The sequence below is a fragment of the Serinus canaria genome, chromosome 2 (genome assembly GCF_022539315.1).
Source record: "Serinus canaria isolate serCan28SL12 chromosome 2, serCan2020, whole genome shotgun sequence".
Classification (NCBI taxonomy): domain Eukaryota; kingdom Metazoa; phylum Chordata; class Aves; order Passeriformes; family Fringillidae; genus Serinus; species Serinus canaria.
Window position 1 is genome coordinate 142792713 of NC_066315.1, and position 24672 is coordinate 142817384.

A 24672-nucleotide genomic window follows, 5' to 3' on the forward strand; every position below is an offset into this window, starting at 1 on the left:
AAAAGGTATTAAAACCTTGGTCTACCACATCCCAGGAATATTTCATTACCACATTTGTTGCACAAAGGAAGAGCACAATAACCTTCTCTACTGACTTTGACATTGGACAGGTGCTGTGTGTGTAGTACAACTGCAAAATGTGTTCCAAGGAGAACAGTGTTTGGATGCTGGGTAGGGTAGGCTGCCTGGTAGCTTAGAGTTATTGAGACACTTCATGGGATGCACAGAAACAGAAGCACAGTTAAGGGCAAGAAGGCTATACAGGGCAAGAAGTCTATACTTAGAGAAATGTGATCACATAGTCACAGACACATTGAATACAAGTTTGGAAGGGACCTCCAGGATCACCTGGTCCAGCCTTTCTTGTCAAAAGCACAGTCTAGACAAGATGGCCAAGCATCCTGTCCAGATCAATCCTAAAAGTGTCCAATGTCAATCAATCAACCACTTCCCTGGAGAGATTATTTTGATTGCAAATATTTTTCTTCTTGTGTACAATCATAATCTCTTCTAAGAGTTTTACATATTACCTCTCACCTTTTCTATAAGACTCCTTGTAAGGTCTGATCTTTGTTGCCATCCTTTAAATAACAGAGGGCTAAAATGTCTCCCCTAAGCCTCCTTTTTTCAAGGCTGAACAAACCAAGTTCTCTCATCCTTTCCCCATACATCTGGCTTCCCCTTCTTTGTTCATCTTTGTGGCCTCTTTTTGGAGTCTGCCCAGCCAGTCCACATTTTTTTTTGTATAGCTGGGACCAAACCTGAACACAATATTCCAGGCCAGGCAAATGCTGAATAAAGTGAGATAATGACTTCTTGATCTCTGCTGGCGATGTCAGCAGCTCAGCCTCCTGCTGGCCTCCTCTGCCCCAGCTGCACACTGGTTACTCATTCTGTATTTGTTGTCCACCAGGACCCCAAGATCCTTTTCTGTAAAGCTGCTTCCCAACGAGGCACATTCCCAGCCTGTGCTACAATCCTGGGTTATGTTTTTTAGATGCAACATCTTACACTTGTCCTTGTTGAACTTCATAGGGTAATTGCTAGCTGACTCTTCCAGACAATACAGATCTTCCTGCAGGGGGACTTCTCCTCTCCTTACTCAGTTTGGGACCATGGACAAACTTTATAAGGGTACTCTTGATACCATCTTCCAGATCATTTATAAAGACATTAAGCAGCATTGAGCCCAATATTGATCCCTTGGGGACCCCACTTGTGACAGGTTGCCACTTTGAAAAGGAGCCACTTGCCACCACCCCCTGGGTGCTGCTTTTAGCCCATTCCCCACCATGGTACTGACCACTTGCCCAGACCATTAGAGATGTTGTGCCTACAGGGATGGAGTGCCAGGCAAGAGCTGAGTAAGGATTTTCAGGTTTGGAGTTTCCATCAACCCAAGCATTAATTTAAAAGCGTCATTTCTTTTCTTTTTGCTAAATTTCACCTTTTATTTGAAACACTGTAGTTTATCTCATGCATAGCCAGATATTCTGGAAATAATGAAAAGGTAAGGAGAAGTTGTTCTACCCTCAACCTTCCCTGCCTTCTGGAAAAAGACTAATCCCTTGAACAGCTCTTGTTTTGCCTTCTTCTCTTTTCTATTCCCATAACATCATTGAAGTGCTGAGAAGTGCAGAAGAAGCTGAACTGGAGATGTTTATCCCCTTCAGACTTCTGTACAGGCTAATAAGGATCATTCAAACATGATCTGCTGTTAACTGTGAGCTGTAAGTGTAGCGCTCTGGTATGTGATTATTTTGCATTAGATGTTGCTGTTTTGGAGCACATGCTTCTTTCTAGGCCATGAAAAACAACAAGCAAGCAATAAACAAACCCTTGAAAGCAACCCAGAAGTGTCTTGACAGCAGAAAAAAATCATATCAAATCTAGCAAGGTAAGTTTTAGTGAGAGCAAGCACACTGACTGTTGTAAGCTGAAATTCACTGATGAAAGCAGGTTTCATTCATGGTTTTGCCTGAATTCCTATGTATTGGAGGCAATTAATCATCAAATTGTAAATATACTTAGTGCATTTGCCCTACTTAGCACAACAATGATGCAGCTACTCCAGAGAAAAGTGTATCCAATGCTAATCTAATTAAGCTGTGACCCACTGATACTGGTCAGGTGATATTACAGGATATAAAAGGAAAGCACTTCGTAATCCAGTCTAAAAGCACACACTCAGTTTATAAGTAGCCCACAAAAGACTATGGCAGAAAAATACATAGCAAATAATGCTACAAAAGCAAACATGAGGAGAAAGGTTGAGTGACTGAATTCTGCTTCTCAAATGGTAGCTAACTTTGAAATGTCCTTATATTTTACGGATTGGATAGATTTTCCACAAGTATTTAGCTTGTGGAAGAAAATTAGAAATTTTGAAGAGATGAGTGTGCTTTTGCATATACTCATATACTGATATCTATGATCAGATTTTGCAAAACATGCAACTGAAGCATGCATGCAAAAGCTGTCAGTTTCCATTGTACAGTTACACAGATTTATCTCTGTAGGGCTCCTTGTGACTTCATAAATTCTGCCTTTCCCTCTATTAATAACACACAAGATCTGGGGAAAAAATAAGCAAGGAAAAACAATAATTCACAGAACTGCCTAGGCTTGGAAAGATAGAGGGAAAAGAATGAGTTTACCCAGTCTTATTATTATCCACTTTAAGGTTATTTCTAAATGTGTTTTTAAAGTTTTATTTAATATGCATAATTTAGGACTTGGTTCTGCAAGGTATCCCTTATATATGTGATTTAATAATGATAGTAGTCTTACTGACTCTGGTGGAATTTGCTCATGTGAATGAAGAGTGCAAAGGCAAAGGATTAAAATCCAGAGGATGTGTGTAGCTTACATAATTTAAAGCTTGTCAAAACTCACGTCTATATTATCATCTGTCTATGTTATATAACATGAAGGAGCTCTGAGTTGTTTGTTCTTCCCCATATGCCAGAAACACATGTGGTCTTTGAAATTTCAGATTGCATGCATTGTTACTCAGGAAAAAGTAAAAATAAACACAATACAAAAAAAAGTTCATTTTGGGGAAGATCAGAGACAAACACTACCCCGTCATGGTGTCTGGCCAGGAACACAAATTCATACACTGCACTTGTTTACCAGTAAGGTCTTTTATTCTCATTTGCTTCCTGACCCAATCTTTAATCGGTATCAGTGCAGGCTTTACCTAAGTCATGGTATCAGTCTCTTTTTCATGGTTCCCCTCAAGCTGAGCAGCAGCACATTCCTCTGCATTTCAGGCTGGAGTCAGTTTGTCTTATGAGTGATCATATCCCCCAGAAATACCCAACACTTAGCTGGATTGAAATTAGTGAGTTTGGGTTTTTGTTCTTGGTACTTTACAAAAAACTAATTTCAAGCCTTTCTCCTTCACCTTTTTCTAGGATGCTAGGGAAGAAAAATCAGGTGACATCTTAAGAGTTACTGCAAGAAAAAAAAAAAAGGTAAACAGAATAAATTATTTGTATTCATGATAATCCATAGAAACTACAACAAATAGTGAACCAGGAAGCAGTACTGCATGCTTGTATGCAGCATTACTAATGGTTTGGCCTGCTTGTAAACAAACTTGTCAGTGAAACCTAAACTTAACTAAGAGGTTGGGGGAAAACGCATCAAAGCACTTGATTTTCCTTTTGTGTAAACTGTCGCAGCACTATGAGATTAGATAGATGTATGGCTAGTGTGTGACTGAGAAGAGATCACAACCATTTTGCCCCTGGATGCTACTAGATACAGTACTAAATTGACCCAAGACTTTTTTTTTTTTTTAATTGAATTCAGTATTTTCCCTGTATGAAATCTAGATTTTAAAAAATCAGTAGAAAACCCATTGTTTGTAGCATGATCAAAGTTTCACCATCAGCTTTTTCTTTCTGTGCATACTTTAATTCCTGTTTTTTGTCCAGTGTAAGCGTCTGTCTGCATCCTGAGGCAGAGCAAGATGCTCACAGATATTGCTACATAATCAAATAGTTAATTTAGTCTTGTAAAGCTTCTTTGAAGGGAAGATGCTGTCTTTTATCTGAGAAAGTAAGCCTTGCGATAAAAGAGAATGTTTTGCCTGCAAGAGGAAGAAATCTTTGTTGGCCCAAAGGTTTCTACCTAACCTTGATGAAACAGTCATTTAAATTATCTGTCCACCTGTGAAGCAGCAGTTCTACATCCTTCATCAGCCGCAAAAGCCCTCATCCACTAATGCTCGAGAGGGCTCAGCAATCTTCTGACAAAAGTAAGAAAATGCTGCAACGCTAGAAAGTGCCAAAGTAGGGCTGTGCCTCACCCGGGCACCGGGTCCGGCTCCCCGGGGCCCCGGGGCCGAGCCCATGCCCGCCCTGCGAGGGGTGGCCCGGGCGGGCTCGGTCCCGTGGGGCCGCTGGAGGGAGGGAGCCCCCGTCCCCACGGGGCCGCTGGAGGGAGGGAGCCTCCGGTCCCTGAGGGGCCGCTGGAGGGAGCCCCCGGTGCCCCCGGGCCGCTGGAGGGAGGCCCGGTCCCTGACGGGCCGCTGGAGGGAGCCCCCGGTCCCCGCGGGGACACTGGAGGGAGCCCGCGGTGCCCGCGGGCGCTGGAGGGAGCCCCCGGTGCCCGCGAGCCACTGGAAGTTGCCCCTGGTCCCCGCGGGGCCGCTGGAGGGAGCCCCCGGTCCCCGCGGGGCCGCTGGAGGGAGCCCCCGGGCCGCACCGCGCCGCCTTCAGCACCGCGCGGGCGGACAGCACTCGGGGCCGCGCTCCGCTCCTCCCCCGCTCTGCCCTCCGCGCCCGAACCAGCGCCTCCCCGACCCCTCCGAGCTCCTCTGGCATCGGGTGGGAGCCAGCCTCGGGGCGGGGAAGGGTACGGCCTCTCCCGCAGGGGCCTGAGGCAAGGGGCCGAAGCGACGGGCTGTGTTAAGTGGTCCCTGGGCAGCCGGTGTAAATCAGCACCGACGTGTGAGAAGCTGCGTGGATCCTGTTATGAAGATTTATATACGTAGTTGATGAAGGCAATCATCTGGCTGGTAATCTCTCATTGTGCATCGCTCCAAGGCAGTTTGTTCACACAACTGGCTGCAAAACACAGATACTAGTATCTCTCCTGGGAAATGTGTGTTGTGTGTGTGTAGCGGCTAAACAGCTGTGATACTGGTGCGTAATGAGATAGCAGCACATTACTCACAGCTACAGGAGAGGACATGGAAGTAAATTAAGAAATCAGCATAACTCACACAGCTTTTGACCCATCACTAACAACACCAGCAGTGCATGGGAGTAGGACACTGCGTGTGGCTGCAGTTCATTCATCGGCACATCACCAAGGGCTGGGCAATAACTCCGCCACAGCCTGTCTCACAGGGCTCAGCCAGACACAACACACCGGGGCAGCTTTTCCCAAAACAGGATGAGCCAAATCCCTGGGACATGAGGTGAGGCAGCCCACAGCTAAGAAGTGCATGTAGTAAGGGCATGGGCAGGAATGGGCAGGGGTTTCAGGAGGACCAGTGTCTAAGGAAGGTAGATGTGTCCCAAGAATCATGGACATCAAACTTCCAGGTGCAGGATCAGTCATTTCCCAGGTGCACATCCCAACACTCATATAAATAACATGCACTAGCAACAAATTCCTCTGTACCCTCCCTCCTTTTTGGATTATCTGACAGTAACTCCACCCTTTTCTCCCCAATTGTGTTGAACAAGCCAAATGGAGATGATAATCTGCTATGAAATATTGATAGCACTGAGATGTGACAGTCAGGAAAGGGAGGGAAAAGGGAGCAGCAAGAATCTCCAGGATTAAGTTGTCCTAGTACCCACTATTTCTTGCCTTGCAGGGATATGGGGAGTTGATGCATTCTCACTTTGCTGTGGAAGAAGTCATCTGTGAAGTCAGGAGAAACCTGGTTTTAACCCCTCAGACCTGTCCTGACCAGTGCTACTCTGCAGTCTGCACCACACAACACCATGTAATCATCACTCTGTCCTAGACATCACTTGTAAGGATTCAGCATGACAATGTTTGCCCTTTGACCACTGGCAGAAAAGGCTTCTTCGTGTCCTCTAACACAGTCTAGGATCTCACACCAAATCTCCCAGGGAAGTTTTGCTATGGCTTCACTGAGTTTTTACTGGTTTCTCATTGCAGAAGAGCAGCATGCTTCACTCCTCTTCCCATAGCTCAGATCAAGCTACCCTTCACAGATAAAAATACCAGTTGCCCCAGCAGGTTCAGAGTTAAAAGGCATGAGCAGTAAAATGGGGGCACTGGGAGAGCTTGGCCAAGACAGAGTCATCTCAAACCCCAAACCACTGCTGGAAGTCATGGAGGGGAATAATAAATGACCCATCCTCCCCCCTTGCCCCAGGAGCTTCTCTTTCCAGTGCTACTTCAGGAGACAGCAATGACAAGCGGAGGGGACAGGGTGCTTAGAAAGTCCCAGCTCCCAGCTTGAGGTGAAAAACTGGGATGTGCAACAGGAGACTGCAGAAGAGGAGACAAGAAGGTTGATTTTGGCCAATGATCTCCCCTCCAGGTAATGAACTTCCAAGTGCCTGATTGAAAGGGAAGGGATCTTTTGGGACATCCCCCCACAACTCCTCTCACTCAGGGTGATGGAGAAAGACGACTGTTCCCACCCTCTCCTCACCACAGTACCTGGTTAAGAGAAGTCACAGCAAACCTGGGGATAACCAGTTGCATGATGAGCTGCAGGACAGAGGTGACCAGTCCAGCCAGGATGGCCCAGGTGAGTGGCAGCGGGAGCATGCTGTAGGTCGCAAAAAGCGTGAAAAGCACATAGCCAATGCCGTCCCCAAGGAGGCCACAGCCCAGTCCGGCCGCCAGGATTTGCGTGGCCATGGCCACCCAAGTGACAACACCACTGTACTGCAGGTAGGTGTATGAGGTTGTGTCCTTCCTGACCACCACTAAGGCACAGATCACCACCTCAATGCCAGTGAAGAAGCCCAGGAGGATGCCCTTAATGGGGTCCATGGGAGCAGAGGCCAGGGTCAAGTGGAGGAACAGCAGGGTCAGCTTGGTCAGCACGTCCAGGATGTTCATGACCACCTCAGATTTGCGCCGTTGACCCAAGAAGTAGCGCTGGTAAAGGCGCTCTAAGTCCCGAGACTTAAAGGAGTTGCGGAGAGTGGGGAAGATCACCCCGCGATATGTATAGCCCCAGTTGAGGAAGAAGTCAGAGTTGCTGGGGGCACAGTCCAGAGGCAAAAAGCCCAAGTCTCCACCGCTGCTTGTGCCCTCCGGGAAGACTTTGGTGCCTCCGTTGTTGTGGCGCTCGCTGCCCAGACTCCGTCCGGCCGACTGCCGCCGGAGGTGGTGCGGCGGGTGCGGATGGTGGTTGGGGCAGCAGGTCTCGTCGGAGCTGAAACCTTTGCCCCCGCCGCTGCTGCTGCCGCCGCTGCTGCTGCTGTGCTCCTGGATGAAGCGCTGCTCGGTGATGTGGCGCACGGCCGTCTGCCACAGCAGGCGCTGGGGTCTGCCGCTGCCGGGGGGAGTCCTGTTGATGGTGTAAAGTTCATCGCTGTCGCTCAAACACCGCACCTCCGAGAGCTCCATGGCGGTGACTGGCGGGGGGCAGAGCACCGGCTGGCGGGGGGAGGGGGGCAGGGGAGGGGGGGCACCTACCGTCTTTGGGGAGGGGAGCAGGGGGAGGGATGGAACCTCAGGAGAGGAGGGAGGGGATGTCAAAGGGAGGGGATGTCGAAGGACGGGTGGCGGCGGTGAGGTGGCGGTGCTGGGATCACATTTATAGGCAGGTCCCTGGGTCTGGCGGTGCGGCTGGCGGCGGGGCTGGTTGGCCGCCGGGGTCCGGGGAGCGGCTGCGCCGGCTTAGCGCTGGCAGCCGGAACCCCGTGCCCGCTCCCGCGGCGCCCCGCGGAGCCGCATCCCGCTGAGCCCGGCTGCGGCGAAGCCCCGGCGCCCCGGCGGGCTCGGTGCGCGCCCTCCTTGGAGCGGTGCGCGGAGGAGAAACCGAGCCGCGGGTTCCGAGAGGAGCAGGGAGGAGCGGAGCATCTACGGGCGCAGACCCGCTGCCCGGTGGGCGATCCTCGGCCCCATCCGGAGGCACGGAGGGGTGGGGGCAGCCGCCTTGCAGAGCCGGTCACAGCGGGCACCTCCTCTCTCCGGGGATGCCAGGGCTCCGCTCCCAGGTCTGCTGCCCAGGAGTTGCTGTAATTTTCGCGGCTGCGGTCAGCGGCAGTGCTGCGAGCTCGGGCAGGAGGGGAGAGGCGGCCAGGTCTCGGGCATCCTCGGTCACGGCGCCAGAGCCGCCGGCCGGGGGCTGCCCGCCCGCTTTCCCCCGGCGGCGGGGCATACCCGTGGCTCACAGGGCACCTCTGCCCGAGGGGGAATCGGGGCTCCCATCCATCGCAGACACTCGGCTTGCTTGGCAACGGGGAAAAAAAGGAGGGAAAAAAAAAAAGAAAAAAAGGAGGAGGAAAAAAAGAATCACATCAAACGCCAAATCTAAAAAAAATCGAAAGAGCGAGGAATGAAAATCCCGCCCTAAACTCAGAGCTCTGGGCCTCCAGATGGGAGTATCCCAACTTCTCCGCGGGCCGGGGCAGGGAGTGCTTCGGATGAGGGGCTTCCCCGGCAGCAGGGAGGAGGAGGAGGAGCAGCAGCGGGAAGGGATGAGGGCAAAGCGCAGGGAGCACGGTGCCTTCGGGGCTGCGGGGAGCTGACGGCGGATGCTGTCCCGGGAGCCGCGGGACGAGCACGGCGGAGCCGCCGCCGCCGCCGACGCCGCCGCCGGAGTGGAGCTGCGGGCGGGCGGCCCGGAGGAGGCAGAGCCCCGCGCGGTCAGCTGATGCCCGCCACGTCGGCGGGGCTGCCAGCACCCCCCCGGCCCGGTTAAAGCAGCCGCAGCCGCGGCTCTGGGAGGCGGAGAGCGGGAGGGGGCTGCGGCAGAGCAGGTCCCCTGGCCCCAGGAGGCTCCTTCAAGCGTCACTTGGGTTTCTCTGAGCTGCCCTTCTGTAGGTGCCCCAGACTGTCCCGCCTTGCCTGACAGGTGCATCCCTCCACAGCGCTCAGTGAGAGCTGATGCTGCAGCCTGGCATCCCTCTGCCCTGCCACAAGGAAGATGCTCAGGCCTTGCTTGGAGACACCACACTTGCCCAGGGTGAGGGCAAGTGAACTCCTTCACCTCTGCCTGAGCAAGTTCAAACCTTCTCAGAAAGGTGATGTCACTTCCAGGACTGTGGATCTGACCACCCTGTGTTAAGTGAATGTTTGATGAAGCTATCCTGACAGTTTTTACGTTAAAGATGCTGGAGAAATAACAGAATCTGTCCCATGCACAGAGCTTGAATATAAGGCCACTCCTCACTCCCCATGCTGGAAGATGAAATTGTTCCTGCTCCTCTTCTTGTGGAGTCACTCTGTGCCAGCAAACCTGGATGCATTGTGCATGGTGGCACAGCCTGGAGAGGAAGAGGTATCTATCTTTATCTCTTCCATTCCTCCCCTGCCCAAAGTAAACCTTGTTAAAGTGTCTGAACCCTGTCCTGGAGGAAGGGCTGAAACCTCCAGTTTTGCAGCTGAAGCTATGCTGCTGGAAGCAGCTGAAACAGATATAGTGCATGCATTAGACTGTGGTAAATTAAGGGAATGGAGTTTTCTTTGTGTTTCAAAAGACAAGAGTGATGCCTGCTGAACTCCTTGAGATAAATATGCAGCTGCCTTCTAACAGCAGCACTGTGGACAAAGGCCCTGCCTGGAAAGGAGCTGTGCTACCCCACTAGGAGCTCTGGCTTTTTGGGAGTTGGGGTGCTTAAAAATGGCATGTGATACTTGACTTCCAGTGGGTCTAAGCCTCCATGAACACCCTTCCAGCTGTCATGGCTTAATTCACCTCCTCCTCCTCCTCCTCCTCCTCCTATTATTATTATTATTATTATTATTATTATTATTATTATTATTATTATTATTATTATTATTATTATTATTATTATTATTATTATTATTATTATTATTATTATTATTATTATTATTATTATATTATTATCTCCATGTCTTCCTAGTCAGGAAGACATGGAGATTTCAGAAGGATTTCACTGATTGTTTCTGTATTTACACTACAATAAATTCAGGAACTCCAGCCAAGTCTGTTTCCCATGTGTGAGGCAGGTTTTGTACAGATATAAGCAGAGGAAATTCTTGTTCTCCAGAGCCCAGATAAGGAAAGAGTGGCATTTTTGTGAACAGAGATGGGTCTTTCCTGTGGTTCAGCATGACCCTGCTAACCTGCAAAGGGTTAATCCTGGTTTCACAGTAGTAATAAAGACACATATCCTTGCTCCTAGATAAAGTCCATGGAAATTGTTGCATTACTTCAAGATGAAAATGATACTATAAGAGGAGAAATCTTACGCAAAAAAATTGTATTTCTTTAATGAAAGAAATCATAATTATTAATGCTATATACTCCAGAGCACAGAAAGAAAGCATCTTTCTCATTCAGACTGCTCAACACAAATCATGATAAATAAAAGGAAAAGGAAACAAATACATAAAGCAGTTTCAGGAGACACCCATTCAAAAGAGATTAGATGAAACCAAGATAGGGGCATCCCAGTTCTCTAATGTTACTGTATGCACTGAATCACAGTGCTGGCAGTTTCCTTTGCCTCATGGCAGAGTGAACTGTACTCTCATCATTTTCCCTGTGATAAAGGCTCTATACCTCCCCAGGCAGTCTATTTTTATGCTTCTCCATCCTTATCATTTTCATATCTAACCTGAACATTCCTTGCAGCATTCACTAAGCACATCACTTCTTGTCCTGTCCACCATGAACAGGGAGAACAGATTATCCTGGCAGTAGTCTATACATATTTAATGAATGTCTCTTCTATCCACTCCCTCTTCCCCTTTTCATTGCTTAGGCAAAATAACATAATTTCTGTCATTTCCCCCCTCCCCCCACTATGGGTCACATTTTATAGATCTCTGATGTTTTTTTGTTTGGTTTTGATTACATTCTCTTGTTTCATGATTTTATTATCTTTCTTTCTTCCCTCTGTGAGATTCATGCAGCTCAACTTGGTTCTACATTGGAAAGTTGTCTTATATCTAGGACTATGTTTTATGGTCTGCCCTCCTATTTATACATCCTGGGACATTCACAGGCTTATCCAGAACTGATGACCTACTGAAACTTTGCTGTCCTTAAGGCCTGGGCAGGTGTCACTTGCTCCATATGTGCATAACAGCCTAGATGAAGTATCTTGCCTGTGCCCTCGCTGGAATGCATTGTTTTTATCACCCTGCATGCCAAATTTGAAATAGAACATGTTGAAAACTAAACCTGTCCTCCTCCATGCCAGCAGCCCTCCCCAGCTCTGTGCCATCTGTGTGTTTGGTGAGCCTACTCTCTGCTCAGTGGTGATGGCAAAGCAGTGCAGAGCCTTTAGGTAACAGTCGGTGTGCTCATTTCTGACAGGTATTTCTGAGTCAGCCACAGAAGTACTGGGCACCTTTGGGGAGGGTCACCAAGAAGGGGACAAGATCTCAGCATTGGCACCCACTACAGCAATGCTCTTGGCTCTGCAGAGCAAGGAAGAAGCCTGACCATCTTGGGGAGCAGGAGAGGGGTGATCCTGCCAAAGCCCTGTTTGCCAGTGAAGGCTGGATGGGCTGGGGGTCTAACGAAGTAATTTCACACACAGGCACAAAGCCCTGTGTAAGTCCCAAACTCAGTTGGCACTACATGTCTACTGTGCACTGTTCTGTTTTTGCTGCTGTTGGATTTCTTCTTCTTTTTTTTATTTTAATAGAGCTAAATGACTTGGCAGTGTCACAGAATCACTTAAAGCCATTTAAAAATAATACTGTCACTAGAAGGTTTTTGAAGGATGAAAAATCAGGCTGAATTCATTCCTATTCTGTCACCTGAAAGTTTATGTCACACTCCTCTCCTCCTTCCCCCTCTCTACCCACAGCAATAGCATTTATGTACAGTTTAATGTTATGATATTTAATCATGCAAATAATGATCTCATTCATTTTAGTGGGACTATTTATGTCCTCAGGATTGCAAACCTGGCACCATGCTCTGCAAAGCTCTCTAGGGTTCTCCAATAAAGATGGCTTTGTATCAAATCCATTTTGAAAAAAACACTTGTGTTATTATACATCTTTTTTACTGAAATAAATTTTTGACAAAGCAATTTAAGAAAGGGAAAAACAAACAATTGACAGAGAGCTATTGTATCTGAAAAGTGAATCTTGAGTAAAGATAGAAATGACAGAATATGAGAAAATGAGCTTGGAATTGTCTCCATATCTGTTTGGTGATTTGGGGTTTTGTTCCTATAACTCCCTCTTTCTTTTTTTACTCCTTTCCTTGGCAACAATTCAACAATTTAGATGTTCTAATACTACCAAAAAAACCAAGGCAAACAAAAAAAAAAAAAAAAAAACAAAAACCAAAAAACCCAAAACAACAACAAAAAAAACAAAACAAAAAAAAACCCAAAAAAAACCCAAAAAAAACCCTTCTGCCCCTGATTGAATCTTCTTTTAAAAACCCTATCACTTTCCTCAGGTGAATGCATATCTCAATAAGATGTCTATACAAAAGCAAGCACAGGGCAGAAGAGAACAGATTGAAAATTGTAACATTGGTTAATATAAGCATTCAGACTAATTAATAAAAGCCATGGTAGAAGAAATGCAAGGCTTCATGGACTGAAACATCAGAGAGAAAGAGGATGAGGACACATAGCTTAGCAGATGATGGAAACAATCAACATTTTCTGTGCTTTGCAGATTTTTTTTTCAGTAAGGTAAAAATATCAATGAAAAATTTTAAAGCTTGTTAGCAGTGAAGCTAAATTATTGCATACCCCAGGGATGCCAATAGCAGAGGGAAAAAAGGACCAAAAAATAAAAGAAAAAATTATGTCAGTGTATAAAGAGGAAGCAAGATATGTCAAATTTTGCTTTTCTGTGTTGTGAAGCAGCAGTTCCCTCACATGCAAATAAATTTCTTATCTCTCCCTCCATTCACAGATACACATACCCACATAAAAAGATCAGAAGATGGTCTAAGCACGAGGATTTTATGAAGAGAAATAAGGGATTTGAGATAAATAATGCACCTGTTAAGCAGTGGTTGGAGCTGTGTTTACCTCCTCTCCTTTCCAGGTCCACTCCTTCCTCACCCACCCAGCTATTGCTCTGGTTTTGAAAATGGATTAGCAGCTGTGACCACTGCAAATCTTTTACTCAAGACTTTTTGGGCACTGCTGCTGACCAGGAATAGCTGTTTTGTTAAAAAAAAAAAAAACAAAAAAAAAAAAGGTCTGTATATACAGCCAGTTGTAAAAGCAATGGAAATTTTTAGGTCTTTGAAGGAATCCACATTTTTAAGACAGTGAATTTAAGGTTTTTATTTTGAAATGATTCTCTCAATTTTTTAGATGTGGATGACAGTACTGCTGGCTGTTTCTGTTTTTTGGTTGGTGGGGTTTGGGTTTGGTTTTCTTTCAGAGCCAGAGAAGAAACATGATGGAGCAAAGGAAAAAAATAAAGACTAGAAAATACTGTTCTTCCATGTAAGGAAAGGAGGGGCTTTATCCTAAGTCAGAATCAAGGGCAGATTCCAGAAGCTGAAAAAAAAAAAAACCTTCCCAAAACAAAACTGCTGTCTTTCCCATTGCTTCCTGAACTGTCCAGAAGTTTGCCTCAGTTCTGTCACCCTTTCCCAACCAGGTTTTAGAGAACAGCTCTTTCTCGGCTCATGTCTCTCTCCTGCGCACACCATCACTCTCCTGTAATGCTGTAAATCCCTGAAGCATCATACTTATTACAGAGCACTAGATGGTTCTTGATACTTCATGGGCTTCCTTTGAAGGAGGGATTTTTTTTTTTAATTTTAATACAAAAGACCTTTGACTTACATGTTAAGTGCAACAGAATTTAAAAGGAAATTAATATTGAATTCACCTCTAAAATGAAATCTTTATAATCCACAGCAGAAAATCCATTTAAAAATATTGTATTCTTTATTTTCTTGAAGCAGCAAGTGCTAGGATTGATAGCCTGATTAGTGAAACTACAACTGAAATTAATACTGGGAAGGAGACTTGAATTTGAGACATTCGAAATGAAAACCATAAAAAGCACACATAAAGCTATTCTGTATAACTTTTCAATTGAAAAAAAAATTCTTAGCTTGTTTTAGAGGGTTTAACATTTAGATCTTGAAGTGTTTTTCTTGTTACAGGATGGAGATGTTTCCTGTGGATGTATACAATAAATCTAATTAGGCTTCAAATAGGGAAATGTTATATTGTATGAGATTTTGAATTCATCCAGATCAGTATCCTGCAGTTACTGCAGTATAAAACATATCCTAAGAGGAAATCCCCCTGTCAGCCACTTCAAAGAGGGGAAAGTCTGTTAGGGTTGTGTATGTATGTGCTAACGTGCATGTATTAAATCTTAGAACAGGAACAAAACCTAGAAACCTTCATATTTCCAAGGGAAAGGAAATTCCTTTTGTTTCTTCTCCTTCTTCTGTCTGGGGCAAAAGAATTCTGTTCAGTTTTTAAATAAAATATGAATACAATTTTTAGGCTCTTGAGAACCCTTTTCTTTGCATCCCTGTTTCACAAATCAGGGAAACTGGAAGCCCTGGGACTGTCACTTGGGTTTCCAGGTGTATTGGAGTTCAAGGATGGTAAAACTACAAAAATACTGGGAGTCTGGGCAAAAAAAGACTTTCACTGTGTCATCTTAGAATCAGACTCCTGAGCTGAGTGCTCAAGCAGCTCTTTGATGAGTTGACAGGGCGCCAGGCAGGTTTTTAAAAGACAATGTTTTTGAAGCATTGCTTCATCAGATACTTTGCATATGTGAATGTGTAGGACTCTAGTTTGCTGGCCTGTAGATAAACACAGCGTTTAATTCACCTGGGTTTCTAAGAAGTTCTGTTCCCTACACAACTCTTGCCTCTCACTCTCTTATCTTCTTTTTGAAGGTTTCTTGCATTAGGAAATGGATAGTATGCAAAATAACACTTTAAGTGACTGGTTGTATGGCAGAGAGCACTGATGCCTGGTGTGCTGCTGTTAATAGTGATTTATTTCAAACTGAGCTGCCATCATAACTGAAGCATGTTAATCTGCTCGTTGCCAGTCAAGCTGGGATGGTAGGTGTGCTTAGACAAAATGTTTAAGAGGAATCGTTGACTCATGGCAATCTTTAGTCATTCTCTGAAATGATACAATTCATGTGTATGGGCTCAGCAGAGTACTTGTTTCTCCATTCCATTATCTTGTTTTTACATTCACTAACATCTTCCTGGCATAGGGGGAGGATAATAGATTCATAATTGAGCTATCTATTTGATATTGAATTTCTCTAAATCACCAAAACCTGCCATTTTCTAGTGTTGCAGGATTTGCTGTAGAAGATTAAATCTGATTTCCTTTTGATAGCAATGGCAGGTTTTTGGTGAAGATGAATACTTAGGAATGGTCTGTAGGTGGTCTACCCTACACGTGAGATTAATTTCATTTTCTCTTACATGACAAGAAAAGGCAATAGCAATCTTAAAGCCTGCATCTACTCTACATTCAACATTGTGAGGCTACTTAGAGCCAAGAAGAACATAATCTCATTGCCAGGTAAGACAGGGACCTACAAAAAATCCAAATATATTTTCAACAAAACAAGCACAGAGAATGTCTATGACACCTACAGGGCTTTAAATCCAAGTTAAAGAGTTCCATATGAGAATCAAGTTATAAGTAATGTTATTATGATTAATATTATTTACAATGGCATCATCAATAACTTACACAGGGGATGGTTGTGGCTGCTCTCATCTATATGAGGAAGTACACAAAATTATTTCTTCTGTAATTATAATGGGAGACAAAATATCTTAAATTCCAGTGCTTTGTAAGAAGGAAATTCCCCATTGCACTACATTCTGCTCTAAGTTTTTTTGGCATCTCTTTAACCAAGACATTTCCAGTGGGTGTTTCCAGCATACAGCAGCTCAGACATTTTGTTTTAGCAGTAAAGGAGCACCGGGGTACTGCTGCCTGTTGATCCCAAGTGTAACTTTTTATGATGTTCACATGCCTGTGAAATGAAAGCCCAGTGTGCTTGATTGCTCTAAGATTTTGCATACGATTTTTTCTTTGAATTCAGCTCGTGAAGACAACCTTATTGCATAACTCTCCTGATAAATGTGTATTAACGAAAAGTTTTCATTTCCCATGGTTTTGCAGCCCAGGATGGGATGCACCACTTAGACATAGTGAAGAACCAGGGACCACTGTGTTAAGCCACGGCCTTTATATAGCACCTGACCTCTTGTGAGATCTCTTTGGGACTTATGGTGAGAAAATATATAAGTATTAAGGAGGAAAGATAGTATCTTCCATCATTTTTACCAAAGCAGGAGGCTGTCAAAGTAGTGAAGCTTTGGTGCCTCAAATTCAAGACAGAAAATGGTGTCCTTTTTCCAGATTTGAACTGAGAGTTATGTACTCCTGGTCATTCGGCTTCCATGTTTTAGACAGCTATATTCAGAAACTCTTAACAAACATCCTGGTGGAGCATTTTGTCTGTGTTCATAGATCGTTGACTCTTTTTAACTTCAGTGGCACTGCATTATTTATGCTTTAAAATGTCTACCAGAGTTAAAAGCCTGTGTGATGGAATACATGCTGTACTTACCAAGAACCAGGACAAACAGTAGCACCTGTAGTTGAAGGGCATAACCAGATTTAAAAATAATACTGGCTAATTCAAGATATGGGCAAGAAAAACAAGCAAAAAAACAGAAGATGCAAGTCACTAGGGGCAAGTGGAAGGGACTGCATATAAGCAGAAATAATCTGTTACACTGGCACATGATGGGGAACAGCTGCTTAAATAGCAGTTCTGCAAGAAATGATCTGGGGTTAGTGAAACTGAGCCAACAATGTCATGTTGTTGCAGGGAAAACAAACATTGTGGTGCATAAGCAGAAAGGTATTCTTGCAGAATAATCTTTTCCACTCTGTTCAATACCAGTAAGGTCTTAGCTGAGTACTGTGAGGGAGAGAGACTCTCTGGGGGATGGGTACAGGGGACACTCCCCTGGTGAGTCTGTGCAGCCCCATCCCAGGTCACCAGGCACTTCTGTGGGGACAGAGGTGTGCTGAGGCTGGGACAGCAGCCTGTGGACCTGAGAACTGGCATCTTATGACCTTGCTGGGGAAGGGACTGATGTCCCTGAGATGGGCTGGGATAGGATCCTGAGTCATGGACAGAGGTTAGAGAGGCCCTGGGAGAAGTGCACCAGAGCCAATAAAGAGCTGATGACCTCTGGTGGATGAGCACCAGTTTTGGGACATGCATGTCAAGAAACGCTGCATCTTCCAGAAGCAGTTATGAGAGACGTTGATGTGAGATGCAGGAAAAGCAAGCAGAAGGGAAGTTTGAAAGAAACACTTGTTTGGCTGTTTTAAGGTGCTGCCTTCAAATGTCATCTCCTAAAAAAGTACTTAAGAGCACTATTATAAGAGCAGTAAAGAAGCAAAGCAACACAAAGCAAGTATTAATGCTTTATAACTGTAGAGGATATTGCTATTTAGGTATTTCTATCTGACGGATGCACACTTCACTAAAGAAAGGAGGCATTCAAACTGCATTAGTGATTTTCTGAAGAGTGTGGTGGATGTTACTTAGATGTGATGACACTTGTCATCACCATATGTAAACTTTATTTATAATGTATTCTTGACTCATTTTCATATTTGCATTTCAAAACTTCATTTATTCTGTGTAATTTAAATTGTACATGTAGTGCGTGGGGAGGACAAGTTAATTTCCTTTTAAAGAAACATCAGCTTCTAGAAGCTCAATTTCAACTATTTCTGCAGAACAGGGAGGAATTATTTTTTATCCTTGATGGGCTCTCCACAGCTGAAATGTAGCTATTCACCTTTTTTTATTTCAATAGCTCAGAGTCATAGGTGGTGTACATTTGCTCTCATAATGTTTTGTATTTTTGCAAACTTCAGTATTTTGTATGAAGTGAACATACAAGGCCATGTTCTCATCTCGTTGAGACTCTTGACTCAGCAAAGAGAGAACCTGGCAGAAGTTCAGCCACTTCTCTCCAGTTCTGCTTGGCATAAGGCCAGACCCAACATAGTCACCCATCCTTGCCTAGAAGGAATTTAATACCCAGCAAGCAGAATTTAGCCTTCAGGGTGTAGTGTGAGTCTCAATGTATTTTCTTGTTGTATCTTAGAGCAGAAAAAATGACCATTGAGCTGGACCTCTTTTCATTGCCTTTCATTTGCTGCTGTGGCTTCTTGAGAATGGCAGAACAAAGGCTGCTGAATGGCACTATTGAATCCTTTTGCTCTTTGAACTCACTTGCTCCCAGGTGAGCTCCACTGATGCCTGTTCTGGTTTTCTCAGTAAAGAAAAGCTTGCAAGAATCTTACTTTGCTGTACTCTCCTGGGAAGCACTATTTTCACCCAATGAGTTAATATATTCTACCTTATCACCCTGCCTCCCAATCTAATTTTACATAGCCATGGGGTATCATTGATATGCTGAACTCCAGGTGCCTGAAACTATAAAGTCCTGACATTGATATCCTTGAATGATTAACACCATTACTGTCACTCTGAAACTCATTTGCTTGGACACTGTGGAATAAGTTTCCCATGCAGGCAGTGCCCATAACAAATGAAAAGGGCACTTTAAAGATAGAAGAGTTTTACTTCCTCTTTGCAAAGTAAAAAGCAAAGTCAATTTTCCCTTATGTTCCAAAGTCTGACATCAGAGAATGCCTGTGACTTTTGGCCTGGCTCCTCACTGTACACTGGCTGAGAACACTCAGGGACTGACCCACTGGGGTAAATCTTAATCTAGGAGAGAACTTCTATTTTGTCTCATGTTTTAATTTGGAATGGCATTTCCCACAGAAGTGTATTAAAGAGGTGCATTCACTGTTAACTTCTAATTCACCCCAGGATTCTGTGGTAGGTGTTATCTTCTTTTTGTGTCTTTTTCAGTAGCTGATGATGTGGTGGGACCAAGCACACAGGGAAATTCTCACTCCAAGAGGATCCTGAGTCATACATTGATCTTTGTTTGAGTCCAGAAAAGGAGAGAAAGAGAATAGCAGTGATAGCACCTAGAAAGATGGAGGCACTGTCAGATTGGGAACATCTCTGTTCCTTAGGAAAAGCCAGTGTTAAGAGCTTCCCAAGAGAAGGATATCAGCAATGGAGAGACAGGGATGACTGAGCTGGAGCAGAAGCCAATTTTGTTGAGAATACAAAGGGTTTGTATGGGGTATACTTGTATGATACATATAGGATTCTATTTTTGGTAACAATTTACCCTTGGTAACACATTCTACATGACATCAGTTACCTGCTCATCATTACAAAGTTTCGCAACATGTTTCTTTGTCACTTCTACCCCAGAGATCAGTTATCTGTGTCTGTCTCTCCCATGGTTTCTGCTGGATCAGGCCTAAGATATCAGGCTGCTTTTTCACTTCCATTATACTCCCTGTCTTATCTCCCATAGAAGGATGACAGCCTTCTATGTTCTTGTAGTGTACTTCACACTACAAGAAGTGAAGAAAAAATCCCAAAGGAAAAACTCCAGACTCAACTGCCCTTTTTTTTGAGATGAATTTGAGGAAGGTGTGGTCAAACCACTGAAAGAGGTAGATCATAGGTGAGGAAGTATCAGAAAAGTATGACAAGTGTTGTCCAAGACAGGAACTGGAGTTAACACAAACAGTGGCAGTCACATTTGACAAAAGATTATTTTTCCCATAAAACTCTACCAAGAAAAGGTTTATTGAAATTTCTTGTCAAAAAGAGAAATGGTTTCAAAGATATTCCTAACAGGGATTATGTGGTTCAGTTACTCCTCCGAAATAAGGGAAATAAGGGAAATTCATCTCCTATTCTGTATTCTGTGATTGAGTGGGATTTGAAGCAATGTATTCAGAAGTGTTGTGGGCCCCTCATTACACAGGTGCTGGAAAAATCATTGTCTGACCCAATAAGCATGGAACCATTTACACAAACCATTTATACAAATATCTGCTGTAACAAGAGTGTGAAACAGTCCCAGAGAGAGCAATTCACTCTTTCCCAACTACTGGTGATTGTGTCACACTGAAGTAGTGAGTACCAGGAGCTGCAGGGGAACACCTCAGTGTCATTTACTCCAGCCCTTAGAATGTAGGCTTCATTCACCTACACTCTTGATTCACATCATACAGATACTAAGGACTACCAAGGTGATTTTGAAAATGTCTTATTGGAAACCACTTCTCTCTCTGAGTCCTTTAGATGTAGGAAAACCTGCTGTGCACCCTCACAAATTTTCCATTTATATTAGAGAAGCTGCCTCAGAAAAACAGAATGACCTTTATGGTTTTTTCCCTTAAAAGTATAGTGCAGCCAGAGGAATGCTGGATGGACGGGAGATAGAAGAATTTATATGCTTCATGCCATTAAGCTTGGTAAAACCAACAGGGATTATATATATTATATGCCTGCAGTATCTTTCCTAAAATATAGCTTTGACATCAGAGGTGTTTGCTGTCCCCACAACAATTGGAAAGGCTGGAGTTATATTGTATTAGGCCCTTGATTTCACTGCAATGACAAGGGTGAAATGTAAATGCATTATTCTAATGCAGAGTAATAATAACTTTAGTTGAATGACCAGTAAATATGTAGAATGATCTAGTAGGTGGATTCATCAGAGCTATGGAATCCTAAAAACACCAGAGGCAGATTTTTAACACAGCAGATTAGAAAAGAGAAAATATCATTACCTACTCCACAGTTATATTCTCCCATTTATTTGAGGAGAGCTGGTTCTTAGAATCTGAACTGCCAAGGCAGAGGAAACACTCAAGAGAATCTTTGGCTAAATGAGAACATAGTTCCTCCCTAGCTTGATGGATTGCAGGTAAAAACTACACTTAAGTACTGGGAAGTGTGCTGTGAGGATTAACTAAGTGTCCAGAGACAATGAAGTAAATTTCTTGCATTTCTGCCTCATACTTTAAAGGAAGAAAACGGTGATGTTTCTCTATTCAGAGAAATGAGGCTGCCAACAGGGAAAGACACCCCTTTGCCTTAAGAGGAGTGATTGTAGAAGGAAGGTTGTTGGCTCTCATAAAGGCCTGGGAGCACAGAAGAAGGGAGGAAGGTTTTGGGTGAAGAAATGCTGCACAAAGAAGGCAGGAGCAAGAAGATATTCTTGTTTAAATGTTTCATGACATATACCTAGGTAAATTTTTTCTCAGGAATGATTTCTTGCTTTTCTCCCTCTTGGGTTCTGTCAGAGCTACTTGCAGCTGGTCTGGGGAATGGGCTGTTTGGTCAGAAATAACCTTCACTTGACTCTGTCTCTTTTCAGGTGTCTTGCTGATGGCAGCTTATGTGCAGTGGCATGCTGGCATGTCATCCACCACGGTGGAGACATCATAGGAACTCCCTATGCACAGCTTCCTACTCACTTTGCAGGGCTGGAGCTAACAAAGGAATTAGACTCTAGATGCTTGTAGGTTCCTTCCAAATCAGGATATTCTATGATTCTCTGATCTCTGCCATCTACCCCAATCAGGCCATCCAGTGGGCGAGAAGCCCAGACAAAACAAGGATCAGTTTAGCTACCAAAAAGTTCACTACTGCATAGGATTAAGGGCACCATGATTAAGCATAGCATGAATTTTAAATGACATAAATACTAGCTCAACCCAAACTATCCAAATATTTCTCTGCAGCTGCTTATTGGAAGATTATTTTCTTTATTCCATAATGATGTGCAGCCTGAGCTCACGAGGATGAGCCCTGATATCAGTCTCCTTGCCTAAACTGGGAAACATTGTCCTACAAGAACATCTGAGACTGAACCTTAGACTGGCAGAGAGATGGGATGAATATATCTCCAAGCTTATGGCACTCCACTTTGGCATCTGTTCTTGCACTGCCTTTAAGAGGTCTGTCTTGACTGAAATCTAAAATCTTTTCTGATTCAACTGCAACCAAAAAATCATCCGTGATGTTTATTTCCCCTATGAATGAAAGAGTTTCTCTTTCCAGTTGTCAAATACAAACACAATCCCACACGCATCCTCCTGAAGACAATGAAACTTAGCAGATATTGTTCTACGTGTAAGATTTTTCAAGTCAGAAGCAAGACTGAAGTTTTGTTATTGAGTAACCTCCCCTTCTCTCTGCCTATACATAATTGACTTGTTCCATTCTGCCCTGTTTTAAATGACTAAAATGAAGCACTGCCTACATGGGCATGTTTCTCTCCAGATAACAGACATTATCATGAGTCTACTTCTCAGAGGCCAATCTACAGGTATTTTTGCTCTGTGTCAGTCTACACCTTCTTTCTCTTCTCCCATATAAAATAACTCTTATTCTACCTCCAGAACAAAATAACACATATTCCAATATGTGTGTGTCAATAACTGCTTAATTTTTTGTTTGCCTCCTTCCAGGTAGTCTTCTAAAGCCTTTCCTTTTTTTTCCATACTGGAATATTTATTGACATGCTGTTGTGTTATGGAAAAATTTTTTCTCCTCTGATGTCATGTGAACAGCAGAAGATGATGTCAGCACTGAGTAGTTGTAAAAATATGCTGGCTCAGAGGTGCTAAATCAATTATTTCCTTCAGTTATATTGTTCCTAGATTTCTGTGGTCTCAGATAGATTGAGTAGTTTCTGTTGAAGGACTTGGGTGTCATCCTTATGCAGACAGGGCCACCTCTAATAAGACAAAACCCCACAGGATCTTGACATGATGGACAGATTTGGGCGCTGCTAACAGGGTCTGCTTGAAATACAAGACATGGCAAATGATGAACCATGCCCCAGGTCCTGGAGGGGTTTAGTTGTGGGCAGAAGATGATGGAGCAAGGAATGGGACTGGAGATTGGGCTACACGATTAGGCTGCCCAGAGAAGCTGTGGATGCCCCATCCCTGTCAGTGTTCAAGGTCAGGTTGGAAGGAGCTCTGAGCAGTCAGGTCTGGTGAAAGGTGTCCCTGCCCACAGCAGAGGTGGCTGGAACTAGATGATCTTCAAAGTCCTTTCCAACCCAAGCCATTCTATGACTTAAAAATTAGTTAGTATTGGTATTGATTGACATTTTTCAGAGAACAAATGTGGGTGAATTTCATTAAACAACAGTCAGATACATTTATATGTGAGCAAAGGCCAACATTCAGATCCCCCTTTCCTACTGTAAAAGATCATAGTGACACAAACAGAAGCTCTAAACTCAGTGCTGGCACAGAGAAGGGAAATACCAAAGGGAAAAATATCAAATCCAAGCTATCTAAACTGAGGAGAAACAAGGACTAAAAAATTGCTGTTAAAAAAGATGCACAGGCAGTGTCACTGAGCACTTACATATTCCTTTTTAAAAGCAGCTGCAGGTATCAGAGTGCAACCTTTATGACAGGCAGATCTTGATAATCCTTTACCATTCTTTATCTCAGTGCTGGGTTAAAGGTGCAATGGAGCTGGAAGGGGAACAGCTGGAACACATGGCCAGAAATAGAAAGTGTCTACAAGCTGTGAAGGGCGAGGTGGCAGCACACACAGCCACACTCCTTCAGCCAGGATGTGCTTTTGGCAGCGTGGGCAGAGGACAGGCTCCTCTCAGGGATCCTCCTTTGTGCTGCACTGACCTGCCTCCCACAGCACAGCACTATTGTCATGGAGGAGGAACCTGGAGGCAGGAGCTGACAGCAAAGTACAAATCTCTGTGGGTAAGGGAAGAAGTGCAAGTTTCAGTTTTGCTCTGCCACAAATGACCTAGAACAATCTTGCCCAGATGAAAAGGTCACCCTAATCCCCCCTGAGATTCGAAACAGAGACCAAGTTAAACTGGTCACTGCTAGGATGTGTGTCTTCCTCCTGTGCCTCCCATGGTTGCTGTATGGACTGCATGTGCTCATCCTGGAGGTGACTGTGTCTTTCCTTGTGATCTCACTCCAAATCTCTACTTCTGCCTCTGAAAAAGGAACTGCTGCTTATCTTGATGGATTATCATAAAGCTGTAATCATTATTCTACCAAAATACCTCCTGATTCTGAGCAGGCATGTGTTAAAAACAAAAAAGTTTAGAAGAAGCTATGGTGCATTTTCAGGAGCCAAGTGCTCTCTGAACCAGGCGCTTTTGCTTAAGCCATACCTGCTGAGCCCTTCTGTCTCAGGAATCTTGGGTTTTATACAGCACAGGCTTACCTTAGGTGAGAAATAAACAGGCTTCAGGGGGTGAAGGATGCCTCAGCATCTGCTGTCTGTAGCTGTGAATTAACTTCTCGATGGTGTTGTTGATAGGCTTGGCACATCCACAGGCTGGGAACAAAGCAATGGCTATTGGCCACAGCATATGTGCTCATTTATCCTGAATTTTCTCATCTGTAAATGGGCATCTGCTCATTCAACCTGGGAGACTGCTATCACTGTTTTCTCCTCCGTGCAGGAAAGGGACACACTTTCAGTCTGCTTGGATTGCCTGGCCACCAAGGCTCAGGCTGCCATTTGCTATGGAGGCACCAACCTTTGGCACTGCTAAACCAGTGCAAGGAAAAGGCAAATGGCAGTTTTCTCTTCAAATTT

At 44.3% G+C, this 24672-nt stretch overlaps 1 protein-coding gene across 2 annotated transcripts in view; it reads right to left on the minus strand.

The window, feature by feature from the left end:
- The window catches only part of ADCY8 (adenylate cyclase 8), a 117540-nt gene extending 109959 nt beyond the window's left edge, over positions 1-7581 (minus strand). Inside the window, exon 1 of one of the 2 annotated variants that reach the window (XM_030235674.2) lies at positions 6661-7581. In XM_030235674.2, the coding sequence (XP_030091534.1) occupies positions 6661-7581 (921 nt within the window). The remainder of the gene's footprint in view (positions 1-6660) is intronic. The other variant, XM_018913943.3, reaches the window with a different exon arrangement.
- Positions 7582-24672: the final 17091 nt, after the last annotated feature.